This window comes from Pagrus major, chromosome 3 (genome assembly GCF_040436345.1).
Source record: "Pagrus major chromosome 3, Pma_NU_1.0".
NCBI classification, from domain to species: Eukaryota; Metazoa; Chordata; class Actinopteri; order Spariformes; family Sparidae; genus Pagrus; species Pagrus major.
The window spans coordinates 11,018,110-11,042,896 of NC_133217.1; the positions used below are offsets into that span (position 1 = coordinate 11,018,110).

The following is a 24,787-nucleotide window of genomic DNA, read 5'->3' on the forward strand; positions in this document are numbered from 1 at the left end:
TATTCAGAGGTTATAGTTATCTCCAGCAGAAAAAAACAGCCTCACTGCAGCTCCAGACATAAAAGGAAACGCAGGAGCTGCTGAATGCTTATATACAAGGGGTTTTATCTAGAAGGCGATGTCAAAACAGAGGCTGAATCCTTATGGCAACATTCAAACTGTCACACGTCCTAACATCTTCAGGTCGTCCGTTCAACCACCTCTGTTTTTCCACAGCAGGCTGGAGTATTTTTATCTGGGAATCCTGACAGTGTTAATGTGGAGTTGTAAATAACAGAGTGGTGCAGCTGTACACCATCACATTCCACTGAGAGCCTCACATCTGGATCTTATAATACAGCATTAAGCTTCCAATATTTTTAGTGTTTTGGCTATAAATAATAAATATAAAGTCATGGTTAAAAAGAATAAAGAAGTAAAAGATTTTATATGCCAGTAATTTTAATTTATTGAGATCTTAATTTGTAAGGACTTTGAGCTTGATGAATTATGAACGCCCCGCTGAGTTTCTGTGTATCTGAGTTAAGGAGTTGACTCTCGGGGGGTCATGGGGGTTTGCGATAACGCACCTGCCCCAAACACTGCCGCTAGATTTATGAGTGTGTATAAAGCTTTGCAGCAAACTAAGGGTCTCTTACAAGATCTGCTCTGGATAACAGCTGCATTTAGGAGGTCAACACCCGTCAACACATTAAATTTTTACAACCGAAGCACTCAAGAAGCTCAGGGCCAACAAAGCAACTTTTCCAAATATTGTTTCTTCACAGGTATAAATCTTATTGTCCCCTTAAAAATAATTCTTATGTTGTTCCTTCTTTTTTCGAGATAAACATTGTATAAGTATTGCGCCCATCTGTGTGCCTATGGGCGTGTTGGTTAACTGTAAGTGTGATCACGCACATTGTTGGCGCATTGTATCATGATGGCAGTAGAAAGCAAATGCGCCACAGACCAACACAAACCTGGTCTGAAGTCAAAGGCACTGTGTGTTTTTTCCTGCTATCAAAAGGACAAAAGGACACATTATTTAGAGCGTAAGATGCTGCTCCACAGGTGCACACATTAAGCTTTAATGATTAGATAGGCTGCTCTTAGTAGTTTTAAATGTTTCCATGAGCACAGTAATGTCACTGCAGCAAATATCGTGGCACATTAAAGCAGCAAATCAAAAGCTGTCATTATAAACTTCACAGGACAGAGGAAACTCTCCAGAGGGAACAAAATTAATAAATCAACAATAGATAAATATTTTGAGACAGCTCTGATGGAGCTCGGGATTTAGACTATCAGAAGAACGGCTGCTGAGCACAGAACATTAATAAACATTAGAAATACACATGAGACACGCCAGAGTCCCTCTTAATGGAGAGATGCACTCATCGTTTCTGCTGCTGGCGGCTCTCTGCAGGTAATGTGATTAATATTTTCTACATTAAAGATGTATAATTTCACCCACTCACACCCCATCCGCTATTTTCTCTGAATAATTACTGTTATGACCTGCCTCACCCGATCCGCGGAACTACAGGTTCAGGCACATCTGGCTTTTGGGCAGAATAGGAGATGACTTACGCCCAAAGCACATCCAGGATTACCCAAAAATATACTAAATACCACCCCTGGCACCTTACTTTGCACCGAGAGTAGGTGCCATTTGACCGGCGAGAGGGAGTTGGAAACACCAATGCACCATGTGCTATACATCGTTTAAATCAGGTCCAAAGTTTCATCAATGTGCAGCACAGTCTGCTAACTTTTTCATAAGCTTAATCATTTCCACGTTTCACATACATTAACTGAATATTATACCTCCTCTCCCCTTATCCACTTTGTTATTTTAAACTCTTATCTAATTGAATTTCAACAGCAGTATCTCAATTAATTGTGCACTTTCCCCCTCTGGGATTAAGCAGTATGTCGGGATGAACAACCTTAATGAGCAATGCACTCAGGTGCACACGTTTCTAATGAAAGCGAAGGACTCAATGGCCGTCACAGCTCTCCAGTTTTGAATCCTAAATATCCATGAAAGAAGTGTGCAGCACAAGGACACCAAGTTGGCCTGAAATTAGTGGCAGTTAAGTTGCTTATAAATTAAACTCAGTGAAGCAGCGGGACTATTTTCAGTATGATGACAATATTGCCACAGTAAATGTAGCTATCTATCTATCTATCTGACAGGGACAAGGCATTGTTACATCTAGTTAAAATGCAACTGATGCAATGCACAGTATATATTTGCAGTTCTTTTCCCTGGTTAGGCTTTTGAGGAATAAAACATATGATAAAACTCATTCACATAGACAAGCAGCCTCTACAATGATTATGACATCGACAAAAACGAACAATTAAGAACAATGAAACTGAAACTAACGACGAAGAACAGACAAAAAAAAAGAAAAAAGGAAAAAAAGGGGAAAAAAATGAAGCAATTTTTCTGATTACAGTCTTTAGTGTTAATTTAGCAAAAGGCTAATATTTGAGTTTTAGATTATGCTTCGTGGCCCAGAGCAGCTCTATAAGTGAGCACTTTTGATTACGTTCTAAAACACTAACATTAAAATACTGAGGCTCTCGGGCAAAGGTCATAAAACTGTACAACTGTTAAATTTACTCTGCTGGAGTGGACAGAGGCACAGTGAAGATTTTGCTGACTGCAAAGAGGCCGAGGTACTGATGAGTAATGAAATGGCTGGAGGAGACTGGAGTGAACACCATCTGTGTGCCTGTCAGATACACTGATGATAGTAATGAGATGATTGAGCCTTCAAGGCCAGAGCTACAACTGATTAATCATCCCATGACAAACTCTATCGTGCGCCATGTTCACCATTCACTAATGTTATATAATGTACATTATCAAACCATATCATTTAAATCGTATTTGAAAGGCAGAAACATCACATTGAATCCATTACCTGAAGTAGAAGAAGATGGCCAGGGAGATGAGCAGGGAGGCTATGGATAAAGCATGACCCACAATCGCCATGTAAAAGAGGATGTACGCTGACTGCAACAAAAAAAACAACCAAGTCTGAGTAATATTAAACAACATGTGCAGAATTAGAACTCAAGTGAAGATATACGGAAGAAATACGATGTAAATGAGGTGTCACGTGCCCCAATCAATGTCTAAAGTTGCTCGCCTGGCTGAACTAGTGCAGTAAATAGATAATGAAATTGCAACATTATATATTTGGACAGTATGAGGAGTGAATTCTCTCTAGTTTGCCAGGACAGACATTCCAACTTGCAGCTGTCTGTAAAAGGTTCGGTTACAAGTTGCCCTCCAGATGGGGGGGAGCAGGCTCGAGTAGTTTTTTTAATTTGTTTTTTTATTTCCTTGGATATTTGCCTGTTGAAAAAAAAAATTGGCAAACGTGTTCTCAATAAAGTAGAGAGTGACTAACGGCTGCATTAAAAATGGAAATGTTTGTAAGAGGAAAATCATAAAATTTAAGCAAGCGAAAATTACAAAGTGCAAAAAATGTCCTAAAAGGCACTCATGGTTTGGAGTGCAAATGTTGGTGGTGTGCAAGATCTGGCGTGGAACGAAACTTGGCGCCGTGTAGTTTCACATAATCAACCAATTACTGTTGAACACTTCCAGTTGTCCAATACTCTGTTTTCTAAGGACATTTCCCAACAAAGACATTAATGATCTCTTGCATCACAGCTGAAAGGTGGAAAGTGATTGGTTGAAATGTTACAAAGTCAAAAAAAGTTTCTCAAAAAAAGTGTTGAGAGATGCAAAATTAAAGATTGCTAGTGTGGCATTATAGGAACATGATGGCCAGGTGACCAAACCAGCCTCTAGCGAACATTACAACAAGTACGGTGTGAGCCATGTGACCATTTTCTGCAATCACGTACCATGGGTTGTACTGTAGCAGGGATACAATTATTGAATTATATAACTAATCTTTGAACAAGTATTGACTTGCAGAACTGATTGGAAGTCATGTCATGTATTAGCAGCTGCTTTTTGTAGGAAGACTCCTCTGCTCAGGAGGGTCACCTGATTCAGGTGTGATCCCTCCCTTTGTATTTACATGTTACTTTCCATCTATAAATTTACCCATGGAGCTCAGTATAGGAAAGTAATGTGTCTTGGAAATCATTTTAATAATAGTGTGTGGTGCAATATTTATGAGCAAATACATCAGAGCTACATGTTTCCAATTTTAACAAAAACCACAGGACTCCACGCAAAAGAAAAGAAAAGAAAAAGAAAAGAAAGAGAAAAGATTATGCTGACCCATCACACTGTGGCCACCAAGCAATAGAGCTATGATAGGAGGCTACTTCATCTAAAATTTAATTACCTTCAACTTTGCCTTAGTGTTTGCATTGCAGAGTGTGTAGTTGGACCAAGTCCTGTTGGTGTCTGGGTGGCGAAACCACTGCCCGTCCTCCCCACAGTACTTAGTTGCCTTTTCTGAAAGCAACAATTATGTAATAAATACAGATTCTCCGATGCTTTCTTCAGATCCACTCAGTCGTGTCCATGTATTCATGTTCTGTTAGCTTTGGTGAATAATTCATCTTTAAAAGCAATTCATATTTCATATTCCTTGAAAGACAGAGCAGACCTTTAGAAAGGAGCAACACTCTACAGTCTTACTGCCCACCTGTGGGGTCAAAGTCAGCAAAATAGTTTGGGCAGTTTTGAGAGGTGTAAGTCCCTGCCGGAGTGTCGTCCCAGCACAGCCAGCCATCCCAGTTCCGACTGCAGTGCGGCCCTGCGACGCGGACAAAGCAACAGAGAGAATTTAACATCCACAGAGGAGGAAGTACTATAACAGAAAGCCACAAGGAGCCGCGGTAGATATTGTCACTACCTGATTTGTTGTAAGGTAGATCTCGATTCATTTTCTCAAAGCATTTGTACTGGCTGTCAAGGATCTTCTTCCTCCCGATTTCCTGCTCCTCGGGGTTGCTCCCTGGACTGACTGTGGCCTCGCCAGTGGGCTCCACCTCAATGTCCCCTGAGAACTGGGCGGCTGCCTTCAAAGACAAACAGACACATACACGCACAGAGTTGTGATCAACCTTACTAGATCTCAATCTTACTGGGTTTTAAAAAGTCAAGAATACACCCCCATCCCCAGTGGAAATCTTTTATATCTCTATGAGAGGCTTTCCCTTGTTAAATGTATTCTACTGTATGACACTATACATGGTGTTATGTTTTGTGAAGACCACATATATCGCTTTGCAATTGCGAAAGAGGCCACATGTCCTGAACTTGGAGGAAGATCCAGCTGTGCTCATAAACCAAGAACGTGATGATTGTTCTGATGAATAGTTTCTGCACATAACTTAACTTTACCTTCCAGTTCTCCTTGTTGACAGCACAGAGTGTGTAATTGGTCCAAGTCTTGCTGCTGTCCGGATGGCGAAACCACTGCCCATCGTCTCCACAGTACTTAGTCGCCTTTTCTGAAAACAACAATAATGTGTGTTACACATTCTCCAAACAATTTCCACTCCTCTACAGATGAACTCTGATTAAAGGCGAGCGATCTGACAGTTTTGGATCTTGATCAATCTTAAGGTGTCCACAATCAAGATTGGTGTATTTAATGCCCTCTTACTTCTGATTCTGAGTATTTTATAACCCAACCACAACACAGAGGAGACGATCAGAAGAGGTTAACAATTTCAAAAGACCTTCAAAGCAAAACTCTTGGGTCTCACTGTTCACCTGTTGGGTCGAAGTTGGAAAAATAATCAGGGCAGTTTTGGGAGGTGTAGGTTCCTGCTTGAGTGTCGTCCCAACACAACCAGCCATCCCAGTTACGACTGCAGAACAGGCCTGTAACACCAGCACAGCCATGATTAAAATGTTTGCAGGTCTGTTGTTCATATGCACGTGAAACATAAAACCTCAAGTAACAGAGTGGTCACACTGATATCCAGGAGTTAACTAGAGTTACACAGTGAGTTTCAGTAGACAGTGTCAGTACCTGATTTGTTAAAAGGTGGATCTCGATTTATTTTCCGGAGGCACTTGTATTCATTCTCAAGCATTTTCAGTTTCTGCGAAGAAAACCGATATATTATGAGACACAATATACAGACAAACAGTTGTTGGTCAAACCTAAAAATATTAACTGCAGTTTAACTGCAAAAGTTACGTAATTTGAAGGGAAATGAAACATTAGAGATCAAAAAACTTCTTTCTACTCAAACCACAGGTGCCATTACAGTGGTTAAGTGTGTTCAAACCCACATCCATACAAAAATAACAGCTCAGAATGTTTAAAGGTTCAATATCTATATTTTGTTCTGTCACGATAAATGCGATAAATAACTTAGCATAAAATAACAAAACAAGTTTTTGCCACAAGATTAAAAAGTGACCATCTCCTTGGAGAGCTGCTATATAATGTCGCTCAGCAAGTTTGGTACCAGGCCGCTGAGTCAATAGTCAGTAAGTAATTAATGGGAGAAGGCATTTGAACGACCAACAACTTAATTTGTTATTTAACTTGGAGGGCTTGTTGCAAAGACGGATGGAGACAGACCAAACAGAAAGACGTGCTCATACTACAATGAGGACGTCCCACCTGCCAACATTGCTAAGTCTGGGGTTAAGCTGGGAGCACCCGACACCACCAGGTGCCTCAAATCTGTGTGCTACCATAACTTATTTAAGTAACTATACCTTCAGTTCTGTCTAAACCGGTGCACATTTGTATCCTAAATCTACTTGTTCCTTTACAGTGGATCACAAGGTATCTGCTCTTATCTGCTTTGCAGTGTGGAACATCTGTGTGAGAGCGAACTTTTAGATACAAAAAAGTACCAGTACTTTTACTGTGATATAATGTAATCTGATTTATGTCCTGAACTTGCAGGTACACCAAGTGATAGTTTATAACGTCAACAAATCATTACCCTCAGCCTCTTCTCATGGCCGCTTGCACAGAGTGTGTAGTTGGTCCAAATCCTGTCGGCCTCAGGATGGTGAAACCACTGACCATCTTCTCCACAGTACTTAGTTGCCTTTTCTGAAAGAACAAGTATGTGAAGTCCAGTTTTTTTAGATTCAGCCAACAGAGGATTTAAGGTGAATTCATCATGAGACGGTCACCAGACATCAGCAGAGTGTCACTGCTCACCTGAGGGGTCAAAGTCACTAAAATAATCAGGGCAGTTTTGGGAGGCGTAGGTTCCTGCTGGAGTGTCTTCCCAACACAGCCAGCCATCCCAGTTACGACTGCAGAACAGGCCTGTGACACCAACAAAAACAAAGAAATGTTCATAACTTTGCTCAACATGGAAACTCCAGAGTTGCACCGCGTGTTTCATGAGACAGTCTCAGTACCTGATTTATTATAAGGAGGATCTTGCTTCATTTTCTCTGAGCACTTCTTTTCATTCTCGAGGATGATTTCCATAACACCTCCTTTTTCTGCGGGCTCTGCGGTGAGCTCTCCTGCAGCATCCCTTAAGAAAAGAAGGACTTCCTTCTGAGAAAAAAAAAGGGAAAAGTTTAACATCTAAATTAATGTACACAGTAACTGAGGCTGGCTTCCTTTCAGTCTTTCATAACTTGTGAAACAGCCAATAACCAAATACCTCTGATTTGTTCTTCAAAGCCGGTTGACACGTGGAGCCAGTCTGGACCCAGTGACCCAATTCGTCACAATATTTGGTCACTTTTTCTGTAAACGAACAAAAAACCCATCATTGATAATTCCGAAAGCGTCATCTACTGTATCACATAACTTATAGGCACATTATTGCTTGTGTTTAATGCTCATGTCCTATAAATAATCTCCATACGGTTTGTCTCCGTCTTTGTTTTTGCAGCACACATAAACCGGACTCCGAATCTTGGCATTACTGAACAACTGTGATTAATTCAACTTGGCACGCATCATCAAACATTATGTCAAATAGAAAATTCCCTCTTTTGAGTCATATTCTGGCAAATTCTCAAACGTGGGGCTTAAAACCACATGTACACGTAGAGCCATGACTGGGTTAAGGATAAGATCACATTGTTCCTGACAACAACAACCAGCATAGCCCGACTGCCTAGTCTTCTCCGACAGCTCATCAACTGCTCAACAAGCACTTCCAACTGTACGTCTCCCCCCAAAGCCTCACATCAGCAGCATCAGCTTTCAAATAAGGAGCCATGAGGGGACTCTTAACGTCACAGGCATTTTGGGAAGATCGTTTATGAGCCTTCCCTTAGAAAAACACCCTCTCTCTCTTCTCATTCATATTCTCTCTCCCCATCCATCTCCATGGCTCCGACTTCTCTGTCGTTTTTCGTAATCCCTCTTCTCTTTGCTTTTTTTCCTCTCTATATATACCCTTCATTTCTCTCTCTGCCCCCTCCTTCACCTCCCCTCCCTCCATCGTATTGCATCTCCTAAATCAGACACGACTTGACTCTGGATCTCTTCAACGAGACGTTACTGAGCCTTGCATTCCTCATAATGTGAAAACCGCTCATAATGCAGTGACTGCTTACACTTCAATCAAAACATTATGTGTACTTACATAATCAATTTCCACAGACAATTTCCTTATTAATAAATGTCTGTTTTCATTCAGTCTCACTGATACAAGAGAAAAGGCTCAGGATTTACTTTTAATCCACTTTATAAATCTCTTATACAAGCTGTCCTTTAGACCCACTGTTGTGTAAGTCTCGCTCTGTTGTAGCGTACAGAAGCAAAAGTAATTCGCTTGTTAAATGCGGGGTCTCTCGTAGACATATTTTTATGATGTTGAGAAGTAGCGTGGGATCATGGGAATTATTGTCTTCATTGTTAAACAACCACCACTGCTCAATCTGGAGTGACTAAGGGAAAAATGTTGAACGTTTGCCGACCTCCCTCCTCACTCTCTGACGTGTCATGTGGTGTTTAAGTTATAGCAACAAGTGACCAAATGAAACGCACTGATGTTAGCGTGAATAAAATTAGACTACATATTTCTTTGGGTTTGAACATTGTTGGAAACATTTGGGATAATGTAAGTACACAACTCAACGAAATAGTGAACAAAGGTTAATGAACGTTAAAAAAAATGTTAATTTAGCAGTTGTGTTACCTTTGGATTGATTCCAATGTTTCCGGTATTCATTCTAAGCTGAGCTAATCAACTGCTGCCATTAGCTTAACAGGCTACAGTATTTACCGCACACACTAACAGTTGCATGGATCTTCTTATCTAACCCTCAGGCACAAAGTAAATCAACGTACTTTCTGGCACAAAAAGGTCTAATGTGCTGTATATGTAATGTTTTCAAGTATGCCTACAATATTCTTTTTTCCTAACTTAAGCTACTTAGGAGGGGATCAGGGTTTAAGTTTTTAAGCACTAAACACAGAGTTGAGGCTGATGGAGATGTCGTCATTTTTAGACGTATTAGGTCATAAACTTAAGTCAAAATTTGACAATGTTGTCAAAGTAATTATAATTTATACCGACCAACTGACCAACAGACCATTACAGCCATTAGAGAACTGAAGGCCAACGACAGAACAGAATGTAAAATCCAAAGAAAAGATGTCAAAGGCGCAGTTGTTGCAGGGAGCAGAAAGACTCCCAAGAATTCCCTCCTTTATAAACACATGGACATTAAATCTTAGTTAGATCAACAATTCCAAAAATATGAGCAGGACTTGGAGTTGTGGAGCAACAGAAATAATGAACGTGCTGTATACCTGCATGGATTTAACTGGACAATACTAGTCAGCTGATGAATGAGCCAGTGATGTATGAAATAGCCTCTTATTCAAAGTGAGGAGTTTCATTACATTTTAAAGTCATTTTAAAATATGATTCTCGTGATATTACTGCAATATCTGCGGTTCCTGCATATCAGTTGATAAAAGCTCAAAACTCAGAGTTCAGCTCAATAATTAACCAATTTCTGCCTGAAATGTCTGGTTCAATCAGATAGAAACGCATAAAACATGAAATGCTCTAAGCTTCCTGAAGCTCATTTCCTACAATCAGCCCCATGACCTTTGACCTCCATCACCCACAGAGAGGACTGGATTGTTGTATGTGCTGCTTGCTGACCTGGAATTAAAAACTTTGCAGGAAACATTCTCAATTTTCCACCGCTTTCAATTCAGTGAGCACACATCTTTCTTACCCGATGGGTCCAGGTCAGGCTGATCTGGACAGTTTTGTGTTATTGATGTCCCAGCTGGTGTCTCATCCCAGCACAACCAGCCATCCCAAATACGTCCACAGAACGTACCTGGAGGAAGGAGAGAGGAAAAAAGTCTAACGACTATTACTGGGTCATTACCAACACACATTTTCTGTGTCTTTAGCTGGACACTGTATTGTGTAACATAACATCACATAATTCCTCCACAGCCTTGAAAGCTATAATAACCCTTCCAGCAAAGCACTTTCTGGTCAGCTGCACTCATACAGCTGCTGTCAACACTGCAATTACCTTGAACAAGAACAACAACAATGTTCTGATCCCAATTCACTGCCTTACAGCATCATTCTCTCACAGATAATCCATTTGGCCTTAAGAAGCCTTAAAATGTTGTCTCACCAGTTCTGTTTTCTTGGTGGCCTTTGTTGGACCAGTCAAGACATTTGTACTGACCCCTGCTCACCGCCTTTCCCTCTGTCATGTTCTGTCCAGGCCTGAGCGACGGGTCTGAAATTGACTCAGCGTCTGCTGCCGCCCTGGGCTGTGGAGAAACACCAAAGGTGGAAGGGGTAATATTTCAAACTGACTTGGAGCACAAGATGGAGTGTAGATAGGGAGGTGATAGTGTCTTATCTACATTCCCTTTCCTTAGAAATAAGATAGAGCTTGAATATAATCTTAGACAATGATGTAAGCTAAATTTGTAATATTTCACAGTGTTATCACGCTGAAAAAAGACACCCATTCTTACATCAGATAAAAATTTAAAGAAAAGAAAAAGCATGGGAAGTTTTTTAAAGCATCTTCAAGGCTGATCTGATAAGGATTTCGCTCTAGCCACTCGCTATTCATGTAACTCACTGAAGTGTGTTTAGGAGCTCACAAAAGAAGTTAAGCAGCTGATTTTCTCCAAATGAATCATATCCCCGCTCTCCTGTTTGTATTTGGAGGTGGCTTTAAAAATGAAGAAGCCCGTCTGTGTGAAATGCTGATTTTGATAATGCTGCTCACTGAGGGATGAAAAGCCCATTTTGCTTTGACTTATCTCGCATATTTTTGGGCCAAAAATTAAGCTTCCCACAGAGCCAGGCTCATGCACTTGCGTTTTCTCAATTATTTGAGGATTTTTAATACTTTGCCAGGGAGATTGTGCACACATGACTTATCACAAATGAGATGCAAACCTCCTACCTCCTACCCTGGAGGGAAAAATACATTTTCATTAGGCAAAATAATACCAATCTGATAAAAGCCTGTAAAAGGCAAAACATTTAAGAACAAACAGTGAGAATGTGTGAAAATGCTGATGTCCCATGTAGCAGTTTAGCAGCCGTACATATGATGTCACTCCAAACATTGAAGTAAATGACGTCATACATACGACCACCAGGCCACCACCAATATCAACAGATGAGCTGAACAAGGGGGAGAAAAAAGTCTTCTCTTGTGTCAAGGCCTCTCTTCAACTGTTAAAATCCATTCAACTTCTTGACAAAGAAAACATAAAGCAGAGCAGCACAGATACATCAGGCATTAAACATCTGGCAGAGATATTCTCCAGGACCACAACGTCCAGCTTGATGCTGAACAGAAAAGGAAACTGTAATGGTAAACTTCCATTTCGCACTGACACTGAAGAATTGTGAACCAAAATGTGTTTTTGGTATCATGAAAGACATCTCAAAGCGAACATGTCCCAGTCGGTAATAAGACGAATATTGTCCCTGTGCTTCCCAAAATTTACAGCCAGCTTGCAGAAAATCCCATTTATCATAGAAGCCTCATTAAACCAATGGGTGGGGTAGTTTTTAAGGAGAGCTGCAAGGCCATGAAAAGGACATATTTGATTTGTTTACACCTTCATCAGGCAAATCTATTCCAGTCTATTTTAAAATGTCATAGTGCACAAATGTGTCACCCCGACATGATTTGTCTTGTGTTAACATCTTTGACTGATGGTTGCAGCATCCACATTAAGCTAGTTGTTGTGTAATTTCTCAAACACTGGAGCAAAAAATGACTCCACCCTTCCTGACTATAAACTCAGGAAATGCTTTAATATATGTGGGACTGTGGCATATTATGGTGAAAATTAATGTTGTTGGGCTAAATTATGAACTGGACATAAGAAATAACTGTAAGATTTGTTGTGGATTAGGTGGAAACTATAATTTTGAAGGGCACAGATGAACACTTGTGGTTTTTTTAAATTTCTAATTCTTGCTATACAGGTTTTGAATATATGTTTATGTAAGTGTATGTCAGAATCGAATTTCTGCATTTGTTTTTTTAGAAAGGGGATTTTGTGTTCAACAGGAAGTTCTGGTTTTTATTTTATTGTTTGCGTTGCACTTTTGTCAGCTTCTACCTATTCCTATCGTTCTTTAAGGCCAGCCCAGTTTCTGCAAACAACAGATACTTTCATATCCGGAGGTGGAGGTGATGCTGATAAAGTTAAACTAGGCCAAGCCAGTAACCACAGCTCAAGACTGCATTTCAGCATTTATGAATTTGTTTGTTGCGACAAAACTGGATGTTTTTAACTAGACTTATACTGCCATGTTTGTGTTTTTTGTGCCTAACCTAACTCGACCATAAGCACAGGGTTGTCACGATCTAAATTTAAAAAACTGGACACAAAGAAACGTAAAGTTGCAACATAAAGACATGTAAAGTTTCTACATGTCCGTAGTGTGCAGAAACATACATTGCAAACCACATGTATTCTGGTTATTGAATTGGGAAGGCAATAAGTTAATCTTGTGAAATGTTTAAATGTTTCTGCATTTTGGATTTTGCATTTTTTGCAAGACAGATTTGTTCAGGCATGTGTGTCGCAGGGCTGCCTTGTGTCACTGTGGTATTCCCATTTCTTTGGAACTCTCCCTCAGATCCACAATGCCAGATCTTTTGTGACTCCTGAAAACCCAACTGTTCACCAAGGCCTGTGGTCTTAGTTCATGGTGTGTTCCTGAGAATCTTTGCCACACTTATCTTTTGTTCTTGTGCTGTTTGTTCTGTCTCCTTCTATCTGGGGTTCCTTGTTAATGCAACCTATTATTATTATTAGAGTGTTTTATAGGAACAGACATGTCGGCTAATGAGGAGCATTTGGTAACTTTATTCAGGGTATAACACTAAAGCAGAGTGCTTTTATGGATATATAATTGCAGGTATCTGTGATTACCCATGGCCATTGTCTGTTTCTGAAATATCTTGAGGAAACAATGATTGTGTTTTGTTTAATTATTGCTTTATGACATCTTTTTGTATGCAAAAAGCTTTGTTTTTGTTTTCTTTTTCCCCTGCAGCCACAGTCAACATTATGCACAAGATGCACTGCGAATGCTCTTGCAGGGAGGTCATGTGGTTGCCTTAACAATAAAGCCCTGGATGACAGTCACAGGAAGTGTGGTCCTTGTCCACAATGTAACACAATGCAAAAAGTTAGACCCACTCCAAATACACAATATGGTGTTACAGGTATAACATTTAAATTAGTGTCATGCCAAGGTTAAACACAGGTGAAATGAAAGACAGATCCTAGATTGCACATCATCTGCATAAAGGAGTCAGGGTCAGATAACACACCCAGAGACACATGCAGTCATGGATCACGTATACTCTCTTTCAGGCCATTCATGTTTTAATGAACAAGCTGAGTTAATTATAAACTATAATTATTAATTATAAAGGCAGGGTGAAAATTAATCATGAGACTTTTTTGCTGAGAAAAGAAAAACCACTGGACCAAAGCATATTATAAGTGCATTTCATGAAAATGTAATGTTAAAACAAACGTGCACAGCATACATGATGGGCCAAAAGAGACGTGGGGTAAGTTTACTTTACAGCAAAGAATGAGAGCTTACCACCAGGAGAAACCAAAGGATCCAAAGGGAGCCTGCTACCTTCATATCTTCCTCTCACAGGTAAATCTGTGGAGGGAGAAAAGATCAGAACGATCAGAAAACAAGTTGTCTACCGTAAAAGTGACTGAACAAACATATGGCTCTTTGAAAACAAGATTACAGCCTCTCAGGAGAACAGCACCAGCAATCATTAATCTGAAATGCAAAACACTGCAGCAGAAGGGCTGCAGTTTGTGACATTCCACACGTTTCCTCTGTGTGTGTGTGTGTTTGTGTTTGCACCCATCAGACAGTGAGGCAACAGCATGAAAGAGTAACGTTTTATGGTGTGAGCTAAAAGAGGAAGACAAAACACCACAGAGACAGACAGACACAGTTGACGTTCATCAATCATCTTGTACTGATCCTCCTCCCCTCCAGCAGCAGACCCGTCAGTTCAGTAAGTGAGTGCATGTGAGATTGAAATTCACTTCAGGTCTCTTTGCTTTGGCTCGCAGAGTCCCTGTTGGAAGCTCCATCACTCCGCAGTTTGAACAGTTAGACGACCTACTGGTTGTTCTGCACACACCACAGTGGCCCAGGGGCCCGGCTTTCCAGCAGATAGACATGCATGAGCAAGTCTTATAAGTCACTGTGAAAGGTTAACAGGATTGATAGTGTTTGTTTTGGCTCTCACACGCACTGGCGGTAGGCTACTTAGCATTAGGATGACAAATAAAGCTGGAACTCCATCTGCAAAGAATTTAAAACGAGGAGCGCTCATCTCTGACCAGGGATCCCTCGATCTTTCCCTCAAATTTCTCATTTCTCATTCATGAGTTCTTGAAATACAAAACTACAGCAAAACTGTCATTGATAGTCGAAAGGATGGATGACTAGTTTCATTAATATTTGCAACAGATGTCCTCCGTCCCAAAATCTAGACTCAGAGAGAGACTTTTAATTCTTTGTTCCAGGACCATGACCTACTCTCTGTCTCATTTACACAACAGAGTAGAGCTGAAGTCATTCATCTACAATTGCGGTTTTCAGCAGTGGGGTTGGGACGCCCAAGGGTGCTACGAGATGGTTTCCAAATAACATATTTTACAGTGTGGAATTGTTTTTACATTACATTGCTTGTATCAGTGAAGCCTGTCCTCACTCCCAATGCATCAAATACAGCAGTCAGTGGCCCTGCTCTTCAAAGTTTGATGCTGTAAGTAACTCTCTCTAGCATCACTGCTTGAAGCGCTCCTCTAGTGCAGTAGAAGGTCCAAATCAAACAGGGGTTGGGGTAGTTGGGTGGATCATTCGCAGGACTTTCCCTCTAAAGACTGGAGTTTGTGTACAGTCTGTGACCAAATAAGGTCACAGACTGTAAAATAAGTAAGTGAGCGTACGTAAATGAGGTAACAGATGTCATGTATGTTATGTAATTAAAGTTATGTCACTTGCTAGTCATTTTACCCCAAAGTATGATCGTTTCCTGTCCCTAACCAAGTAGTTCATTTTGTCTAAGCCTAAGCAAACAGCAACGGTTTGACAATGTCATAACATTTCAAAAGTCATAATATATCATACTATATGAACTTTTTTTCTGCACATGTAATTTTGAATGTTTAAACATTGTATAATACATTTTGTTGTGAACTTGATGGCGGAGCCCTTCATTTGCAAAACTGACACTAGAGGGTTAGGCAGAGCGTCATAGTTTGAAGCTTAAGGCCACTGGCCAAGCTGCCGAATTTGATTTGGGAGTGAGATTGTGTTGACCTGTAATATTATTTAGCCTTAAAATAGATTTCTTTCTGAGTGTGTTTGTGAGAGTCAAAGTGTGTGTTCGCATGAGCTCTGATTGGACTGGAGGTTGTGAGAATCAACCTTATTTTGCTGTGGGGTAGCGACTTGATAAGGTTGATAACCACTCAACTACAAGTGGATTTACAGGAAATGAATACCTGACATTACCTGGTTCCAGCTCAGAAATTGGTGATTTTTTATATATGAAGTGATGAACTGAATACTGTATGTAGAACTAAACAAGTAACGTGAAGACTTCACTTTGGTTGATGAGCTTCCTCTCCGCAATTTGTTGGATTTTAACATCCGATAATTATTATTTGAGAACATAATCGGCAGATTAATCAATAATGAAAATGATTATTAGTTTCAGCTCTACAGTATAGTCATTCTATTTTTATCTGGACATTATCTGAAATTTTTCAGTCTTAACAGTTGATGGTCACTAAATCTTATTTATTTTTTAAATGATTAAAAGAAAAGTAAAAAGTGGCAGAAGGTGGTGTGATGCTTTGGCAAGAGCTCAGAAAAACAGTACAGTAGATTATTATCTTGCATGCAAATAAAAAAAGATGCTTAACATACTACATCCTCCTTACAAACAGGTGACAATAGTTTTTGGATTTATCAACAATAATGACAAAAAGATCATTTAAAAATGCTGCTTAAAGTATCTTGAGCCCAGGGTGACATCTTAAACCTAAAGATATGATGTACAATGGTATAAAACAGACTATTTCAGCTCTAGAAACCTTTTTATTTTCACTTTTAGTGCCTGACATCATAAACCTCACCCCCAGGGTGAATTGCCAATCTTTGTTTTTTTTTTATTTTTCAGCCATTTTCGTCCCAATCCTACACTTATCATTTCACAATAACAAGAGACTCTGAGGCACTCTGTACCATGCCTCTGTTTTGAAAAGAGGCAGGAGAAGAGCTAAAAGAAAAACACACAAAAAAACAAAAAACAAAACAATCAAAGACAGAAGAATAACAGAATACCGAGGAGGGAAAGTATGGATCCCAAAATGGCCTCCAGGAAGAGAAGATCTATAAAAAACATTATCATCAGCCAGAGAGAGGATTCACATCAGTCAAAGCTAATCACCTGTGGGCCTGCATGAGCACGTGAATTTGTCTGAAAAGTGGGATATTGTGTTTCTACAAGTCAAACCACAGCAGAGACAATTAACACATCTGATTTGATGTGAATCTGGGAATTTCATGTATGTGTACTGTTGTGGACAGAAGGAACAAAGGTGCATACTGACAACCAACATTGGCCATTTGTTAACACTTAAAGGAATAGTTCAACATCTTTGGAAATGCATTTATTCACATGTTTGCAGAGCATTAGATGAGAGGATTGATACCACTCTGATGTCTGTATGTTAAACACGGAGCTAAAGCTAACAGATGGAGACTGGAAACAGAAGGAAACCTTCTAAAACTCACAAATTTACACAATATAACTAATTTATTTAATCTGTACAAAAACCAAAGTGTAAAAACAATACATTGGGCTTTTAAGGGTGGTTATGTGTTGGACTATCTCTTGGGAGCTACTTAGCCGCTGATGGTAGCTTCATATTTAGCGTATCCATACGGGTGTGGCGTCAATCTTAAGGTTAATAAGCGCATATCCCTAAATGTCAAACTACTTCTTAAAGCATTCTTGACAAGTGTTGTGATCGAAAGCACCCTCAACATAATAACACACTCTCAGTCCATCAATAATAGATAAGCCAACAGCGCATTTCATATCTTTCAAATGTTCCAACAAGTATGTCTTTCTTCCTGCTCTTCATACGTCTCTAAACATCCCCAGAGCATTTTGCAGACCATTAGGTCCAATGTGTTATGAGCAGTAATGCTTGAAGCATGTGTAGCTCATTAAAGAGACAAGACCTCCTCTCGAGAAGAGACACAGAAAAGCACTCAAACAGGTTGAGTGAGTGCATAGCGCAGCATACAGCACTTGATTCTTTCCAGGAATGCTGTTTACTCTCAAGTCTACTGAAGATCAAGTGAAAGGTCAATCAATCAAAGGTATATTACGCAGGATTATCCTAAAAAACAATAGACTCAGGCAAAAGTAATCCCCCTTTATCATCACTTATGACCCATTCCAAGTGTGTGGTGATGTCACACTGTCACACTCCTATTATTTTTTGTTTTTTCGGACATTTCTGGATGTGCTGATTCTGGAGAAAAATAGTAAATGGTTGAGTTTTTTTTCTAGGTCATCATATACTGATCCCTACAGAGTTTTGTATTGACAAACTGGGAATGAGACTGAACAATCAACTATTGTTCACCTTTGAAATCCTGCACAATATGCCTTTAAAAGGATGATTTCAATCTGCTTTTGCAACACTGTAGTGACTTTTACGACTGTTTTAGTCTCTTGACGTTGTGCCCTTGAACAGACATTGGTTTAGTTCGTTAAGAGTCTTCTTTTCCTGGAGTTCTGTAATTTCCAGGCGCACATAATGAATTCGTGACTGACATTCAGATTGTTCATATCTTATCTCTCATTTGCCTTCATAATCTTTATTCTCTTTGATTGTCGACTGGAATGAGAAATTCCTTGTAAACCTAGAAATACATTTGTTCTTCCAGTAAGAACAGATTTCTTTTCAGAATTGTGCTTTTAGTGGTGGCCTTGGGCTAAAAAAATTAGTAAGTGTCCTGATTTTATTAGCATTCTTATTCCTGTGTTTTGTCTCTGTCCTCTGTTTCTTCTCTCCTTCTTGTTCATCCTCTCCACCTCAGTTTACCCTTTCTCCTCCCTCTCTTTCTGTCATCCTTACATCACTCTGACAGCAGCAGACGGAGCCACACGTCACTTCTGTCTTTCCTCTTGCAGTGAGCGGTCACAGGCACGGTGACAACACAGATTTGTGCTGACATCACATCTGTGATGGAGGATGCAGCAGCTCCATCTGCCTTCGTCCCCCATCTTTTTTCACCACTTTGGAGCCCATCACTCAGTCTGAAGGGAGCAGCCACACGAACGTGATTTGGCGTCCTATTTGCGGGCTGGGACGAATGAGCTGGATTACAATGAAAGCTCAGGTGGATTAGTTTGATTAATGGACAGATTGTGGACATCACCCACAAGGCTGTCATATAAGTCTTGTCTAAAGAGCCAAATATTGCAGTGATCTACAAGCCATGTGATGTAGAAGAAGCTATATTAAAGGAATTTCTTTACTGCTTACCACTACTGAGGATTAACAGCTTTACAACAACACATCCATAATCACACTCCTCATTAAGTGATATGTAATGCACAACGTGTCATGACCTCAGTGTGCTGTCAAAGAGAGTTATAGACATCCATGGAAGGCTCAGGTGTACTGGATATCTGGTTGGCCTTCTGTGAATACACACAATGAAGGGATATTTATGTAGAGGCATGATAATGTGAAGTGAGCATGTACTGAATATATTCAGAAAAACAGTTTTATAATTTATATTCTTTAATAGGGTTCAAATCATACACTTAAGTGCTGATTAAGGAATGAATAATTCATGATTATTTATTGTATGTATTAATGCAGGATGTATTATGAATTCCTCTTGCTCACCATTAACAAATGATCAAGTTACTATGACTATAAAAAAACATAAAAAAACAATAGCTTCATATTTCTGTGAGAACCAGCACTATTTTGCTTTCAGATGGCTTGGAGAATATATGGGTCTTCAATTTCTACAAGAAACTGCATTATCATGCGACAATAACGTGATTTAACATATGTTTCCCTGTGATGGATAAGCTCACATATAATGGTGAAATAAATGGTATGTGTGGCTGCCTGGGAGAAGGTTATCAGTCTCAAAACTTGTAGTATGCTTTGTAGGTTGGTGTCTGCAGATTGGAGGTAATGTACACAAACATGGAGCGATCCCAAAGACTTCAAAAAGTGATAAAAATAAAATAAGTGAGACTGTGAGTGAGGCATCGGTCCAAGTTATGTGCACTCATCAGTCAGTTTTAACAGCCTGCTCTGAGTTTCTTTTCAGCACTGCTTGACGCAAACATATTTCTGTTCGAGGTCGAGCTCGCGTTGAGGTGAAACAGGTTGGCGGTGAAAGCGGTGAAAGCTCTGCAGTTTGACTTATTTCATGTTTTTTGGCGTTATCCTCTATCTAAAAATATACCAAATGCCAGTCTCTCCAATTAAGGTAAAAAGAACAAGCCTCCATCGTTTCCTCACATGCATTTACTCACCCGAATCCCACTTTTCTCTGCATTCTCATTTCCTCTCTGCCCTCTTTTCTCTTTTCACATCCATATATCTTCTGCTCCTTTAATCTATTTCCCTTCTCACCTCGTTTCTCTATCTCTCTCTCATCCACCCCTCTCCTCTCCCCCTCTCCTTCCTTGCTCTTCCTCCCTTCTTCTACAATCTCCCCCTTTAAAAGCTTTTGCCCTCCTTTTCTCTGCAGTCGCTCTTTCTCCCCCTTTACAGCTACATTTTCAAGGCTTTCTCTCTGACTCTCTTGGCAGATCCAACAGATTAATCAACGACCACATCCTTTAAACATTAAACAGGTTCCCGTTATGGTGACACATCATATTTTCAACTAATCTGTCTGTGCTGCACAGAATACACACATACACACACATAGCACAGACACACTCCTATTCCCTGCTCTACTGTGTATGTGACCAAGCAATCAGAGAAGACACAAAACTTCTAAAAACAGCGTAACAGAAAATCAGAAAGTGTCCAAGTGTTCAGCTTTGTGCCGTTCTGGATCAAATAAACGCGAACTGTCTTTCAACAGGTCAGAGATCTTACTTTACAGTGATATAACATCACATCTGCACGCTTAAAGCTAGGGTCGGAAAGTTATTCTAGAAGTATGTTTTTTTCCCCATAAAAAATCTCTTAACATCACGACAGCAATCAATAAATCAAGTGCTCTGACAAATAAAAGAAAAACAATCCAGTGATTGTGGCTGTTGCAGGCCTCTAATAAGCCCATCCAATCGTCTCATTTAGCCTGAAAAGATTTGTCGGCCTGCCTACATACCTGCCTGTCTGCGCCCACACTGCCCTTTGCACTCCGCCCGGGCACTCATCGCATATGACTGGAGTCTTCCACAAGGCACTGGATGTATTACCTATTTGCGAGCTAGTGGCTCATGAATAGCAGAGAAAGTAGAGCCATAATTTCCCAATATAAACATACTAGCTTGAAAGCAGTGAGTACGAACAAAAGTCATGTTTGTTATAGTTGCTTGCTAACTCAGCAGCACAAAGGACACAGCCCCTGACCCAAAGAACGAGTGAGCAGCAGCGGCAGTGACAGACTGTAGTTCAGCCGCTAACCGGGTAGCACAAAGCACACAGCCCCTGACCCCACAGGCTATTTTGCTTGTGTTCGGGTTCATTTGTTTTGGAGGAGGTGGACTTTCTTCAGTTGGATACTTTCCATATCTAGCTCGCTTTTCCTGGTTTCTACAGTCTTGCCAACCCCAGCTTTAATCCCTTTTTTTTTGTTAATCTGTAATGGAAATGTTTAATAAAATATGAATCAGGGCTGAGAAAAAAAAATTTAAAGACACTTTGCAGTTTTCCCAAAAGTCCAACAAATCTTATCATTCTCCATTATCCTCCCCCTTTTTAATACCCCTCCCTCCAAAATAGTTTTTCACATTCCCTAATCAATAAACTACCAAGTATGATGACGACTGTAACACCTTAACACCACCTGCTATGACTTTGTAAACCAGAACCAATCATTTTCTACATAATTAGTAATTAGTGTTGAAAGATTTTGTAACATCCCAGTTTGAGAACTACTTTTTCAAGAGGACCTGAGGCCAAGATGAATCTCTAACTCCTCTGTCTGGCCTCACGCAGTTTCCTCATTGAGAAAAAGAAGGCTTCGTTTCTTGAATGTATGTGAAGGCACCTTTGAAATAGAATTGCCTCAGCTGTTATCACAGAGTATCTAGCTCCTTATTCAGCACAGCTATGGATGACAGTCTGCACAGGCTGTCAATAGATTTAGAAAATAATGAATTTGTTTTGCTGTGTCAAGTTCTGCAAGTCTTCCAAATTTTTTGCCAATTTAGGCAATTCATGACTTGATTTGTGCATTTTTGACTCAGCTGGATGCTGAATTGCTGCTGCGTTTCAGTCTGCACTCTGTCAGTCCTCTATATCAAGTGTTCATCTCAGAGTCACTCAGTCAGTTAGTGAGCGATGCCTCAGCACTGCGACAAAACAATGAAGCTCATAGTCCATCACTCATGGTTGTTGTTGGGCTAATGCTTTTGGAAATTATTGAATATTCATGCAATCTATGTTGATTTTCTTTATTTCATTCTACGATTGATCACTTTTGAATGCACACATGGCATCTTATTGGTCACACCCCCCTTTGGCTGATTGTTTACTTTGAGACTGAGTCTTATGCAAACATGACAACAATGGCCCTGCTGCAGAGAAGGATTGCTGAGGCCTGATTTAGTTTCTAGCATGTGTTCATGGTTGACCAGTGGAAGACCAAACAGATTGTGACAGGAGGAACTCATCTCCATGATGAGTAAACAAATTGAGAATACACAAAGCCTTCATAGTCTGGATTGATTGGACAGTTATCTCCTCCAGCATGATGTGATTCATGTTCAGGAGGTCAGCGCGCTTAATTACAGATGCAATCTTCCTTGTTACAAGTTGTGCATCCTGAAGGGGATACAGCATCAGTGAATAGAATACAATTTTAGCGGGACAAGAGGACAAATATTTTTATGTACATATGTAAGTTTTCTGAAATTTGATGTTTAAACATGCAAATGGTCTTATCTAATTAAAAATACACTTTGCATGTCAAAGGGAATTTTGGAAAATACTGTCAACAGCTATGAAAACAGTGGCACACTCATGATGTTTGAGGGGCAGGGGCAAAAAAAGGGAGGGGACCAGTTGTATGCGGTGGGGCACCAGCCATAATACATTTATAGTAAACTGGAAGGGCAACCTAGAGGGAACTTTATCTACCATAGAGGCAACCAAAGCTTTCAAAATAAAAGCTTTGGGGAGCATTTAAGACAAACCTGGAAAGTTTGGAGTATGTAAGGGCAACTGAAGTGGAGATGTTTGGCTCAGAGTATTAAAAAAAACTCAAATCCAAACATTTTTAAACATTAAACTTTGCTATCGATTACTTACATTAAGGCAATTTTTTTTGTGTGACAAGTTTTCTTGCATTTTATGTTTCGATGCAAATTAGGTCATCTAATTAAATATGCACTCATTTGCATGCATTTCAAGAACAGAACTCTGGACTAAAATAAACTCAAACTCAAACATGTTTTCTAGTAGCCAAAAATCTCCAAATTGACCCCTGCATGAAAACATTGTGTTTTCACCTGCACTGGCCTTTAGCCGTTCTTTTCTCACAATTTAAGGTATTGATTTCCCTCTCGTAAGAGCACAGAATTCAGGCCAGAGGTCAGCAGCTCCTACACCGTTTATTAAAAGCTCTGTTGTCTGCCCTTAAAGAGACATTCGGTGCTGTAATTCACCCTAAAGGACCTGTATTGCCTTCCAGCATTTGAGCTCACGCACCTTTAACAAATCCTGCCTGTTATTCACCAGTGAAGTGGCAGGAATATGGTTAAGGGCACTGAAGCAAGGGAGCAACGTGTGCTCTTACCTTCCAGCTGTTCAAAACAAGCCTCCTGTAATAAGAGGTCTGTCCCTGGCTCCGTGTAAACAGTTGATTGATGCCCGATCTCTTACACCATGACATCCCACACACTTCCTCTCTCAGACCAGAAAGAAATTAAAGGGGCAGACAGGGAAGAGACGGGGGGATTAAGAGGGGAAACATGGACTCTGGTGGATATCATCTCGCAGACTTTATCCAGATACATTAGCTTAATCCAGTACCCATGTTGCTGCTCTAAAGTGCTGCCCCCCTTTCATTTTTCTTCTAACTGGCATGGACTCCTTTCAAGTACTAGAAACATACATCATATGTAAATTGGTGTTATTCAGTGTTTGCCAGGCAGACTGATGGGAGCCATCATACCGTTTCCTCTTCTCCACTTATGACTACATGGAACAGGTTGGAGCTCTCCAAGCCACTTTTCAGCTCCAACAGCTAATAACTCATCTTTGGTTAACAGCCTTAGGTGTGCCCATGCATCTTAGGATAACTGCTGTTTTGAACTGTGAGGTAACATCCCATCATAAACATGGTTTTTCCATTTCGGTGACATCCCCAAATGAGCCTGAATTGTAAATTACAGTCTTTTTAGCAATCTGTCTGGAGCATGTCTGGGAAAGCTGTGTTGTGTACTTTATTTTGCCTGTCAAAAATAAAATACAGAGTGTATCTCTGGTTCTGGACTGTATGTCAAAACAAATCATTTGCATCCTGAACACATTCAAGTGTCGGATTTAGAAGGAAAAGACAAAGCAGCGACTCTGAAGCTAGCTAGAGATTCGCTGGCTTGATCATTGACATGTTGGCTGAATGAAATCAACTCATCTGATTAAAGAATGTACTCTTTCAATGAAAAACATTCCAAACAACATTAAAATAGCTTAGGTATGAGGGCGCAGTGACACATCTGTAAGCAAATGAAGGCAAATTACTATCACCTGCTGGTGCTGAATGTGGGCGGTGCGGGATATGAGTCACACTCAGTTTGGTGGTTTGAAGTAGTCCCTTGTAGTCGCTTACTTTGGCCTTCTGCCGGTTGGTGTTGAGCAGGTAGTGAGAGTTTGGTTTTGAAAACAGGTGCCTGTTGCAGCTAAAAAAGAAGCCTATTAGAGTGGCATAACAGTGAAATGACTGCCTGTAAAATAAAATTTAAAAAATTAGCTGAAAGACACACACAAAAAAAACCTCTATAAATCTGAGAGGATCTGTGAAGCTAGGTCATAATTCTCTGTGGGTTCATTATTACTGGTGGCCCTTTTCACCTAGTCATGTGCTTCATTGC

General features: G+C 40.1%; 1 protein-coding gene across 1 annotated transcript in view; it reads right to left on the reverse strand.

The window, feature by feature from the left end:
- The window catches only part of calcr (calcitonin receptor), a 37,375-nt gene extending 12,845 nt beyond the window's left edge, over positions 1 to 24,530 (reverse strand). Inside the window, exons 1-15 of the mRNA XM_073463292.1 lie at positions 24,444 to 24,530; positions 14,026 to 14,091; positions 10,553 to 10,694; positions 10,133 to 10,240; positions 7,588 to 7,673; positions 7,334 to 7,478; positions 7,128 to 7,238; positions 6,904 to 7,016; positions 5,970 to 6,042; positions 5,708 to 5,818; positions 5,333 to 5,442; positions 4,842 to 5,007; positions 4,632 to 4,742; positions 4,326 to 4,438; positions 2,919 to 3,010 (exon numbers count right to left, since the gene is read on the reverse strand). Of these exons, the coding sequence (XP_073319393.1) occupies positions 2,919 to 3,010; positions 4,326 to 4,438; positions 4,632 to 4,742; positions 4,842 to 5,007; positions 5,333 to 5,442; positions 5,708 to 5,818; positions 5,970 to 6,042; positions 6,904 to 7,016; positions 7,128 to 7,238; positions 7,334 to 7,478; positions 7,588 to 7,673; positions 10,133 to 10,240; positions 10,553 to 10,694; positions 14,026 to 14,070 (1,526 nt within the window). The 5' untranslated portion in view covers positions 14,071 to 14,091; positions 24,444 to 24,530. The remainder of the gene's footprint in view (positions 1 to 2,918; positions 3,011 to 4,325; positions 4,439 to 4,631; positions 4,743 to 4,841; positions 5,008 to 5,332; positions 5,443 to 5,707; positions 5,819 to 5,969; positions 6,043 to 6,903; positions 7,017 to 7,127; positions 7,239 to 7,333; positions 7,479 to 7,587; positions 7,674 to 10,132; positions 10,241 to 10,552; positions 10,695 to 14,025; positions 14,092 to 24,443) is intronic.
- Positions 24,531 to 24,787: the final 257 nt, after the last annotated feature.